Here is a 12,955-nt window from a genome sequence, read left to right on the forward strand (position 1 = left end):
TTCCCAACAAGATCCATCGCCCAACACTAAATTAATTTGCTGAATGCATAAACTGTATTTTCCTGCACTCAAATCTGCATATCTAAAGGAAACGCTGTGTTTGAGGTAATTTGTTAATTACCATAGACTTAGAATTTGCAACTATTACAGTTATTACACTTATATACAAAACTTTTTATTATGCTTGCTATAGAGTTTGTGACGTCACGTGCACTACCGCCAGTGGCAGTAGACAACCGCGATAGCAACCGACCACCGCGGTGACGCGGTTGTCACGGCAACCGCCACAGCCTTAGTTATATTTCAATTTCATAAAGAAATGTACAGCATTTTGTCAAAGCAATAATAAAAGGACACATTCACATCTTAAATATCATTTTGTTAAAAAAAAAAAAAATCGTGAACCAAATCGAATCGTGCAATCAAAATCGTGAATCGAATCGTGAGTTGAGTGAATCGTTACATCCCTAGTTTATAAACATTATTTTAAACACCACTGAAGATAGTCAGGTTATTTTATTGTTTTGAAGAAACGTGCATTAGTAATATTTTGCTCAATGCGCCCTCTTGTGGCCTTAAGAGAAAAGCCAAAATCTTTTTTTCCCCAAACTGAAATAATGCATTTTAAACTCAAATATAATTCGAGTACCTCCTGACGGAGCCGCTGTACTGCTGCTGGAAGTGCAGCGCTGAGTCTCTCTGCTTCAGCAGAACGTCCAGCTGTTTCTGCAGACGCCGGTTCTCCTCCTCCATCTCCTCCAGGCGGCTCAGATCGGTGTTGTGGCTCACCGTTTTCTCACTGTATCGTTTCCTCAGGGCATCATACTCTTTCTTCATCCCTTCCAGCTTGTTTAAGGCCGTGTCGTAAAGCTTATTGAGCAGTTCGGAGGAGCCGTTCTCCCTCATGACCTAGAGAAATAAAACTAAACTAAATCACAGAGTTGAGTAAATCTGGACTGAGCGAACGCAGCATCACACCAGCAGATGGCGCCACTGAGTCACACGTCTGCTGACACCGAGGTCAAACGAGTCAAAGAAAACCATTAATAATTAACAAATGAAACATACAGCATTTAACTACAATATAAATTATTAAGAAAGACATGTATCCACCATAATTTGATTGGATTGTAAAAATTCGAATTATTCCACTGGTAATATTTTCAAGCTAGATCACATTTTAATAAAAGATCAGTGTTACTTTTGTACTATTTATATACTTTAGTTTATTAATTTTGATATTACTTTTTATTTATACTATTATTTATCTATTTAGGTTTCTTTTACTTATTTTTATTTTAGTTTTTTCTATTAAGTAATTGTAGTGTTTTAACTTGATGTATTAGTTGCATTTATATATCATATAATAATATTTATAGATTTATTTAAATATGTATTAGTTATTTGAAATAATATGTAAATATTTAATTCGTTTTATTATTATTAAGATATTAATTTTTTAATCACATTCCTTTTTAATTTTTATTTATTTTTTAATTTTACCATTGAGGTTTTCATTTATTAATTTCTTTATCTTAGTTTTTGTTTTAGTTCACGTTTATGTCTTTATTGAAATTTTTTTAAGTAATTTTACTGATTCAATTCAATTTAAACTTGTCAGTAAACTCTCCATTTCCATTTTTCTTTTGTTTTCTGTTTTATATAAGCTTTATGACGATTTGGCTTGTCCCTTTAGAGGATTTGCTGTGGAGAGAAGGGAACTAAAGTAGCCTAAATGTGTTTGTAAATTAACTTTTATTTACCATTATTTTAGCCAACATTATTTCTGAATGTAATCATTGAAATGCCACGTCCAGTCCACTAATATAGGCACTAGAATAAATTCTGCTCAGAGTGAAACACTTTATTTTCTCGTTTTTAAGCCCTACTTTATGCGATTTACCAATATCGGTATCGTTATCGGCCAAGTTGTTTCTTAAATCAGTATCCGCCCAACAAATCCTATCAGTGCATCCCTATGCTAAACTTCAGTTGTGTGTGTGTGTGTGTGTGAGATTGTACCTGCTGCTGCTGCAGGCGCATGTCTGCCACCTCGCGCTGGTCGCTGTCATGCACAAAGCGCAGCTCGTCGCAGGTCTGCTGCAGCTGTGAGTGCTGCTGAAGGAGCTGAGAGTAGTTCTGCTTCATGGCCTCCATCTCGTCCCGCAGCTGCGTCTGTTCACCGACCGCACGCCCGTGAAGAGTGCTGAGAGACACATGAGTTCACCAATGCAGCAGAACAACAATTCAACAATAAAACGATGGCATGAGTTTATAAAATGAACATTAACTTGGATGCTCTGCAGTGAATGGGTGCCGTCAGAATGAGAGTCTGATAAAAACATCACAATAATCCACAGCACTCCAGTCCATCAGTGAACATCTGGAGAAGACACAAGATGAAACACATCCAGCATTAAGATGATTTTAACTCAAGTACATAGAGTCTATAATCCATAATAACACTTCCTCCAGTGAAAAAGTGCATCTGCTGTTGTCTCTCACATTTGTTTAGAGCTGTTTAAACGCTGCTTGATCTGTGCAGATTTCTCTCCTGATTCAGACCAGAACACTTTTTCACTGGAGGAAGTGTTATTATGGATTATAGACTATGTGTTTGAGTTAAAATCATCTTAATGCTGGATGTGTTTCATCTTTTGTCTTCTCCAGATGTTCACTGATGGACTGGAGTGCTGTGGATTGTGATGTTTTTATCAGACTCTCATTCTGACGGCACCCATTCACTGCAGAGCATCCGTTGATGAGACACTGATGCAATGCTACATTTCTACAAACCTGATGAAGAAACAAACTCATCCTGATCTCGGATGGACTGAAGGTGAGTAGATTATTTTAAAAGGTTTTTTTTTTTTTTTTTTTTTTTTTTAAGTCTGCATGAAATCAAAATGGATTTTATTCACTTTATTAGCACTAGGTTTGTTTGGCTTAAAAACATAAAAATACTTAAATATTATACAAATTCTAATTATATTTATTTCAGTTAGAGTGAAGAAAATCTTTTGGCTTCTCTCCTGAGGTTTGAACTTGCATGCATTTGACTGCTTTTGTGTATATGATATATAGTGTATATGATATTACACCATTTAATTTAAATGTCATTAATAACATTTGCTGCAATGAAATCTGAATTTCACAAAATTACTAAATTAGAAAAATCTGTAAAATACGTCAATACAAAAAATGATCACATATACATATCAACTTATTGAGTGCACATGTGATATATTTCATTTATAAAGATATTTTAAATCCATTTAATTTATATTAATAATTAATATTATTATTATCGATAATTAATACAAAATTATAATACTATGTAATAACTTTTTTTGAGCAACTTATTTTGTAATCCTATTATTATTTTTCACAAACTAAATCAGATATGAATAAAACGCACTACGAGTGATATTTTCTAAATAAGATTACTGTCAAAATAAAGCTCAGCTAAACAGATCAATTTATTTAATTTAAAATAAAATACAAATCTCAGCTGATATATGTATCTTCTACTAGACACATTATGAGTTTTATATGGTTAGAAGAAGAAACTACTCTCATAAAAGTACAAGCTTCCCCTGATAGTCAACTCTAGGTGGTTAAAGCTCTCACTGGTAGTAATCGGCGTCTCTCACGGCCTCCTCACATCTCTTCAGGGTTTTGTTGTGCTGGTTCTGGAGACACTGCAGGTCTGACATGGCCTTCATGCACTGCAGCTTCAGACGCTCGTAATCGTGACCCGGCTTCACACTCGGCCTGCACACACACACACAGATGTATGCAAACATCTCACACTGTGCAACATCATTCGGTTCACACACACACAAAAGTGCGTTTTTTTTCAGGCTCTATCCACATTCAGGTGAAGAGACACAAAAACAGAGTAAAAAGCCTTATTTATGAAATAGTAATGAAAGGAAACACTTATTTATAGTGTTTGAAAGGCTGAAACTGGGAAGATCAGAAATCTCTTCTACAGTTTCTACAGCTGCACTTACAGCCCAGTGTTCATTTAGTATCATATACTTTTTAGGGGTGTGCACGGATAGTCGAACATTCGTTCTGCTCTAATTATTCGATAAATAAAAATGATATTCGAATTTCACAAAAAAAAAAAAAAAAAAAAAAAAGTTCACAATAAAACCTAATTTGGTAACTTTCTGTGATTTCTCCAAGGAATATTTGAAGATGTATGCAAGCAAAAAATAATTAATGAATGAATGAATAAGTGGCCGTTCACATATTGTGCCTAAAAACGGAAAAAGCTAGGCGCACCGCTTTCTCCTTCTCCAAAGCGCTCGGGCAGAAGCGCCCCTGAGGCGTCTGCCGTTGCTAAGCAACAATGACGCGCTCTCTCCATGAAGACGCGGAAATTTCAGCAAAGGATAAATGGATTTGCAGCACAAAACAATCGCTTGCAGTAGCTCTGCTACTAAATTTATTTCAAAATGGCAATCCATATACAGCTATGATCAGCTGTTCCATCATCTTGGCTGAGCTTTCAACGTTGTTACGGGAAAGGATGAAGCTGAATGTTTAGTTCTTGTCACATGACCTGCGGTGCGCTTGCGGTATTCTGAAAAGTTGAGATGTTTTTAACTCGATGCGCATCGCGACCGCGTCGCTTCCATTATGAACGCGCATACCGCGCGCCTACATTGGAAATAACGAACTTGAGCGCGCAAAAGACGCGATATGTGAACGTCCCCTAAGAACTGCGGTCTGTCTTCTACAGTACTTCAAATATGACGTGGAGAATAAAAATGTCCTTAAAGCAACACTATGTAACATTTTTTACCTTAAAATAGGTAAGGGTGAAAGGCATATGCCTCCCTGGAATGATGCTAAGACATTAACACAGTGGTAGCTAATTTATATGCAGTTTTCAAATTAAAATCATCATTAATTCTTCTCTCTTTAGACCAAATCTATTAAGCTTATGAGAAATTTTAATCAGGGAATACATTTGGAAAATCTTGAATTATGACAATTTTCATTTTTGTGTGAACTATCCATTTAACAGAAGTGAAAAAGGAGCAACTTATATATAAGTGTGCGTGTGTGTGTGTATTAAAGAAACACAATAAGACAAATACAATAGAGATACAAATTAAACTCATTTTTCAGATACTGTAGATTTTACTTAACATGTATACATTTATTTAACGCCTTTTGTTGGTTAAAATTAATGACATAGGTTTTTAATTTGGAATGCTGTCCTTTTCAGACGGAAGGCATGCATGAAATACTGACACACGTTCAGTTTTCACACTCCTGTTCACGTTCACTTAATCCATAAATGACTGTATTTACGAGAGATACTCTACACAAACATCTGAACTGTTTATTAGCGCGCCGTGCATTGACTGTCTGCAACTAACTAAACACCGTCACTGATGAGTGCGCTAAAGCAGGACCAAACCATTTCATGCAGATACAGGGGGGTGCTCGGTCAATATGAATGTTTTACTTTATGGTCAATGGTGATATTTAACTTTTATTGCCAAAATAAGTAAAATCAAAGACATCATTCATTTTATTATTATTTGAAATATACTCTATGATGGTTTATATAGTGTATAATATAATACAAATTTTTGTATTAGTTTATTTCACAGTTTTAGTTAAAAATATAAAATAAAAAAGACACGAACTGAAACTGATAAACATTAAAACATACTTTTATTTCAGATAATAGTTGTACTAATATTACTAAAAATAAAACAAAATAAAAATAACATCAACCTAATCTAATATTTGTATATCATCTCATTTATTGTAATAGTTTTTGTGAACAAACTAAAAACCATTAAAATAAAAAAGACGAACTGAAACTGATAAATATTAAAACATGCTTTTATTTCAGCAAATTTTTGTTATATTTTTTTAGTTAAATATATTTTATAATTTGTTATATAACTTTACGTAGTATAATAACTAAAACTGAAAAATGAATAAAAACTGTATGGACTTATATGTAAAAATATATATCTCTAAATAATATAATAAATACTGATAATAATATCGAGAGTTTGAATAAATTCAAATGAATTTTTTGTTTTTTTACTATGAATGAGCAACTCTAATAGCATCTCAATGCTGATAAACAGCTGTTAACAGTCCAGGTGTGGTCAGTGTACCTGCAGTCATCAAAGGTGGAGCCCGGCGAGGACAGGGCCAGTCGTTTGCGCAGGTCATCTCGTTCTCGGGTCACCTGTCTGAGCTGCAGGTTCACCGTCTCCAGTTTCTCACTCATCACATGCTTATCCAGGTGAGCCGGAGGAGGTGAGGATGCTGGGATAGACAGACATGTGTGCATCACTGAATACAATTACAAATAATAGAGTGTACACTATATATGCTCTTCACTTCTGAAGAAGGGAATAGCAGATGCACATCGGGTTCATAAACTTTTGCTTTCAGTTTGAGATTCATACAGATGTTATGAATAAACAATGATTTTATCTGGGCCACTGACGACCCGTTTTACATCCCTCACTGCACACACAACAGAGCCGTCTGTCTCGTTTTAGACATCTAATGGACAGAAGCGTCTCTCAGCTGGTGTCTGGGTTACTCCGTGTAATTCCCAGTCAGTCCCAGATTTCTCAGTTTCGCACCAGTGGGATGTCAGGAATATGTGCAGCACTGTAAATCATGCATTTCCATTGAGTTTGTGAAAGATGTGTTTCATGCATGCTTTTTGAGCTCAAGAATACAGTAAAATTGTGAAAAAGTATTACAATTTAAAACAACTATTTTCCGTATGAATACATGTTAAAGTGTAATTTATTTCTGTGATGCTCCGCTGTATTTTCAGCATCATTCCTCCAGTCTTCAGAGTCACATGATCTTCAGAAATCATGAAAATATGATGATTCACTGCTCAAGAAACATTTCTGATTATTATCAAGGTTGAAAACAGTTGTGCTGCACAATATTTCTGTGGAGACAGTGACACGTTTAATTTTTCCGGCGCTCTCTGATGGATAAAAAAAAGTTTAAGAGAACAGCATTAAATTGTAAAATCTGAAATCTTTTGTAACATTATAAATGTCTTTATTCTGTTGGATAAAAGAATTTTACTGACCACAAACTTCTAAACAGTAGTGTCCATGTTAAATCCTTATTTAGAAAATAATATAAAAATCCTCCCATAATTTATCACTTCTTTAATTTTTTTTAACCACAAGTCTATGAAAAAAAACGGGGTAAAAAAAGAATAAGATTTTTAATCTCCAATTTAATAATAATTCTAATATCTGCAGAATGATTTAAAAATATATTTAAATTATATTTAATAAACTCATATTTATGAGTATGACTAAATATACATATTTATAATAATATATTTTCAAAAAAATAAATAAAATTAAATGCATTTCCCTCGCAAAAAAAGTAATTTCTCATTATTGCAAAAAACAAAATAACAAATATTAGAGCTTTAAAAAAAAAAAAAAAAAAGTGAGATGCAATATAATATTTCTGTCGGATAAAATGACACACACACACACACACACACACACACACTGAGCGAACTCACCGACACTGCTGAGAGAACTGCTGCTCTCCGAATCTGACGGCATCGCAGACAGAACGCTGCACGAGGAACCTGAAGCAAACAAACAAACATCAGCATTTACTGAATGGAGACTCAGGATGGGTCGGTTTAGTTGCTCGTCTCTCTCATTCCACTCCAGAGCAGCCCATGTGCTTCAATTAATTATTACTGAAATTATTACAATATTGTGAAATATTTTTGCATTTCAAAATAACTGGTTTCTGTGAATTTATTTTAAAGTGTAATGTATTTCTGTGATGCTCCGCTGTATTTTCAGCATCATTCCTCCAGTCTTCAGTGTCACATGATCTTTCAGAAATCATGAAAATATGATGATTTGGTGCTCAGGTATTACTGGTGTTTTTAATAATGGTTCTTAAATGTTAAAAACAGTATAGTGTGGAAACATGAATCCAAGGTCCAACAGCATTTATTTAAAATAGAATATTTACTATCACTTTTGATCTATTTAATGCATATCTGCTGAATAAAACCATTCATTTCTATTAAAAACACAAACATACCCAAAACTGTAATGATGAAGTAGAGGCAGTCGGATCCATCTGCAGGACTTTATTGAAGCAGGTATCAAACCAAGGATGCACAGAGCATAAAACACTAAGGTAGCACGAAGCAACATGCAGCGTGGTAAAACAACACTTCACAGAGAAACACAGAACCAGGCAGTCCAGATAAATGGGGGATAATGATTAACAGGTGGATATGATGATGCTGATGAGAAAACCAGACAGGGCTGGAAACTAATGATAGCAGAAGGGAAGGATGGGAATTGCAGTCCTAGAACTCAGGTGACAAGGAGCGCATGAGACCGGAGAGAGGTGAAGGCGCGTGCTCCGTGACAAAAACATTTGAATAGTAGTATATCATGTCTTCTACGTAATTTTGAAGCTGTGTGTTTCAAGTGTTTTTTGAGCAGTAAATCATCATATTATTCTGATTTCTGAAGATCATGTGACACTGAAGACTGGAGGAATGATGCTGAAAATACACAGCAATTCATTACATTTTATGATAAATTCACATAGAAAACAGCTATCTGAAATAATAATATTTCACAATTTCACTTGAGCACATAATGCAGCCTTGGAGGACAAAAAACAATACTAAGGCTAAAAAATGACAACTAATTAAAATTAAAACAAAATAGTATAAAAATAAAACATGTATATATAGATATAAATCTGTTTATCATTTTATACATATATAAAAAATATATCAAATAAATACGAGTGTAAAACTAAATGCTGATTTAAAATATTAATAAAAAAACTAATTTAAATACTAAAATAATGCAGTAAAATTAATTATTATTAATAAATTATTATTATTATTAATAAAAAAGCATTAATTAAACATGCTTTAATAATAAAACAAACAAAGTAACATTACATGAAATTAAAAAAGGCTAAGTGTATTAGTCTACATTTTCAGCCCAAAATCTTTCGTCGATTGCTTCATACACAGTGAATCTCAATAAATCTCATATAGCACCATATGTTATTTGAACTACTTTCATAAAGCTTAAATCCTTCATGTCATCAGTCTTGATAACGGAAAGCTGTTCATTCATCTTCTGACTTCTACAATGCAATATTCTTCAGCTGCAATGTTTCACAACCAAAACAATGCAGAGAACAGGTCAATTAAGACTGTAAATATTCAGACTATAATAGAAAAACCATCATTCTGGGTGTGTAAGGACAGGAAGGTGTGTGTGTGTGCGTGTGTGTGTGTGTGTGTGTGTGTGTGTGTGTGTGTGTGTGTATCCTGTCTGACATTTAAACTGGCAAAATACGGACCATAAACTGGACTTACACAGCTGTGAGCCGGACAACGGAAACTTGGAACTGACAGAGAAAGGCGCTCGATCAGTTGAGCCCTCTCTCTGTGTGCCAGACGGCATGCTGGGTAGAATCTCTGTGTCCTTCATTACTCACAGCCCTGAGAAACTGACCCCTGTATATCAGCGACTGGACAGAGTCATGACGGCTCATCTCTCCAGACTAACTCTAAACTCGGCTTCATTACAGGTCATCTTCATCAAACCGAGACTAATTCACTGATGCGACTGGAGTTTAGAAGCAGGAAGAGAGTTTGTTTCTTCATCAAAAAAATATTTGGAGAAATGTGCTCTGCATGGATGCTCTGCAGTGAATGGGTGCCGTCAGAATCAGAGTCCAAACAGCGGATAAAAACATCACAATAATCCACAGCACTCCAGTCCATCATCATAAATTAACATCTTGCTAAAATGATGCATGCATTTTAACTTTAAGTTAAATTTAAGTCCTCTATCCATAATATTGCTTTTTCCAGTGAAAAATTGTTCTGGTCTGAATCATGAGAGAAATCTGCACAGATCATGCACCGTTTAAACAGCTCTAAACAAATATTAGTAAATATAGTTTTTTTTATTGAATATAAAAATAATATATATAAAAATTGATGGACTGGATTACTTGTGGATTATTGTGATGTTTTTATCAGCTGTTTGGACTTTCATTCTGACGGCACCCATTCACTGCAGAGCATCCATTGATGAGACACTGATGCAGTGCTACATTTCTACAAACCTGATGAAGAAACAAACTCATCTTGGATGGCATGAGGGTGAGCAAATTATATAGTGTTTTTATATAATATATTTTTTATAATATCAGCTGGCCTACTACGGACACAATCACTCAGGGCCCTATTTAATTTTTTTTAATTGATTGATTGATTGAAGCACAGTTGAAAGAGCCCAGAGAGAAGGTACACATCAGCAAGAGTGAAGCTAAACAGACCCCCGCTGAGGTTTATACTGACGACCATCATAGATCTCTAAGTTGTCTAATTGTTGGCCGACGCTTCATTTTACAGATACACTCTAAAGGACTCTTTCTTTCATCTGTCTGGAGCGACTGCACTGGTGCAATATTACTCACATGTGTTTCTATGTCGTCCAATCAGATTCCTGCAACATGGGTTTAATGGCTTTCTAGGTAATGTTATTTGATCCAGCTTTAAGCTGTATTATTTTATAGTCTACAGCTATTTCTGGCTTACGGCTAAATCCTTGCACGTCTGATGAGGTTTTCTGGCCGCAGTAACATCTGTAAAACATTTACAGTACGATGTTTCACACAGCAGATTTACACAACAGGTCAGTCGCAGCTTTATAAAGCTTTACGCACCGGCGGGTCTGCGTTTTCTAGAAGGAAACACACGAGATGAACATCTCAGCGTCTGTCTGACCACATCCAGCGCATCACAGACCACGAAACACACGCCAAACCGCTCTATTCAAAGAATGAATGCTTCTGTCATAGACAACTAAATATTATACACAACACATAATCCCAAACATGACATGTGGCTATCAACCCTGTTTGACATGTGGAACTGTTTTAAATAATATTATTAACGAATTCATGCAACTATGCTTGCATTTTTTTATGACTTTATATATATCTAGAAACATTTTGGCTAAAAAATAAAATAAAAAATGCATTTAAAAATGGAAGAGTACTGCAAAAAATTAAGCCACCTTAAAAATAAAAACAAACGTACAGATTCATATAGATAGATAGACAGACAGAAATATAGATATAATAATTAACATGTAAAAATTCCAATTACATGTGTGCCATATATTATTACATTCATATATGAGCGTCAGATGGATAGGCAGACGTTATTAAAGTTATTAAAAAGATAGATAAAAGCTATTAATATTCAAAAGGTTATTAATATTCGAAATACATGTGTGGAACATATTCATTCATTTATGATAGATAGATAGATAGATAGATAGATAGATAGATAGATAGATAGATAGATAGATAGATAGATAGATAGATAGATAGATAGATAGATAGATAGATAGGATGAAAAGTTATCAACTTTTCAAAATACATGTGTGGAATATATTATTTTCTGCATGTGTGTTGAAATCCCTTAAACTGCTTCTACATATGTTGGAAATAGCTCGTCTGAATATTATTGATTAGTTTAGTCTATTGTTTACAGTGTATTGTTGGTCCTGTCAGAAACCAGGAGGACTGACAAACCTCTAAGCTAAGCTAACAAGGTTTGACTAAACTTTGCTAAACCGTTCTGAAGGTTTTCCCTCAGGATCAGCGGAGGCTCGGTGGAGGGTTTACCCGTGTTGTGGTGGTTCTCCCCCGGCAGCAGAGCGCTGAGCAGCACCGGCTGGATTTTCTCCAAAGCCCAGCAGAACTCCTGGAAGTGGTCCCTGTCCTTCTTCTCCAGCAGTGTCTTGAGGATCAGACGGAGTTTTTCGGCGCCTCCGGGGCTGTGCGCGTCCAGCTCCGCTCTCTCCGCCGGACTCAGGCTGCCTGACTCGGCCAGCAGCTCCACGAGCCGCTCCACATCTGCCACGGACTCCGACAACTTCTGCTGGCACTGCTCTATCAACTCTTTGTGCTTGGGATCCATCACAGAACGACACAAAGCGCTGAAAACCACGAAGCTCCGGTTAAAGAGTTTTCTGGGTGAAATGGAAAGAAACAAGAAGCCATGTTTGCGACTTTGGGAGACTCCAACGGTTTTTTTTTTCTTCCTCGGCTCCGGGGAGTCTCACATCTTTGCCAGCTCTCGGTTTTCAGATCGTTTGACGCTGGTTCGTCGCCGCTCGCAACTTTAACTCGCTTTCGGTCATTTTAGAATTGTTATGAAGTTTGACAGTTTATTACAAATGATTGCCGTAACTCAAGCGATCTGAGGCGCGGCGCAGCTCCGCCATGACTTCACAACTCCGCAGCTGCTATCATCTGCCAATCAAAGCTCAGCGGCGGGAGGGGAACGGAGGACAGGGCGGGGCTTCCGCCTGCCAATCAAACAGGTTCAACAAGAGGGGAACGAGATAGGGGCGGGGCTCTTACGTGCTACTCAAACTAGTTAAATGGGAGGGGAAACCCGAGAGGGGCGGGGCTTCCTATCAAACACACCTAGTCGTTCACTGGTGAGATTATCGATTTACAGATGAGTACAAAGTCGCAAAACCGTTTCATTTTTATTTTTTTTTTGTTCTATATCCTGTAATTATCTAGTTTTGGTTGATGATGCCATCTTAATAATGAATAAATGACTTCAAAAAATGTGATGCTGTCCGATTGTTTCATTTTTAGTTGGGGTTTATATTAAATTAATTAACATTTAATTTTGAATTAATGAAAAAAGAAAGACAATAGAATACAATGGAAATTAGTTCAGATTTCTAATATGAAAAAAAATTACATGCATACTTAACATATGAATCTAATTCATCTAAAACTATTTTAAATGACCTTATGTTTTACTAACTTATGTAAAATGGTGAAAAAATATATAAAATATGTATAAGGTGTATAT

The 12,955-nt window shown here is 35.6% G+C and overlaps 1 protein-coding gene across 2 annotated transcripts in view; it reads right to left on the bottom strand.

The window, feature by feature from the left end:
• dlg5b.1 (discs, large homolog 5b (Drosophila), tandem duplicate 1) overlaps positions 1-12,488 on the bottom strand; it is a 35,546-nt gene extending 23,058 nt beyond the window's left edge. The window contains exons 1-6 of one of the 2 annotated variants that reach the window (XM_059532869.1): positions 11,746-12,488; positions 7,562-7,630; positions 6,159-6,312; positions 3,631-3,774; positions 2,023-2,206; positions 650-909 (exon numbers count right to left, since the gene is read on the bottom strand). In XM_059532869.1, the coding sequence (XP_059388852.1) occupies positions 650-909; positions 2,023-2,206; positions 3,631-3,774; positions 6,159-6,312; positions 7,562-7,630; positions 11,746-12,040 (1,106 nt within the window). In that variant the 5' untranslated portion in view covers positions 12,041-12,488. The remainder of the gene's footprint in view (positions 1-649; positions 910-2,022; positions 2,207-3,630; positions 3,775-6,158; positions 6,313-7,561; positions 7,631-11,745) is intronic. The other variant, XM_059532868.1, reaches the window with a different exon arrangement.
• Between the last annotated feature and the right edge of the window lie 467 nt (positions 12,489-12,955).

This window comes from Carassius carassius, chromosome 40, assembly GCF_963082965.1.
Source record: "Carassius carassius chromosome 40, fCarCar2.1, whole genome shotgun sequence".
Classification (NCBI taxonomy): domain Eukaryota; kingdom Metazoa; phylum Chordata; class Actinopteri; order Cypriniformes; family Cyprinidae; genus Carassius; species Carassius carassius.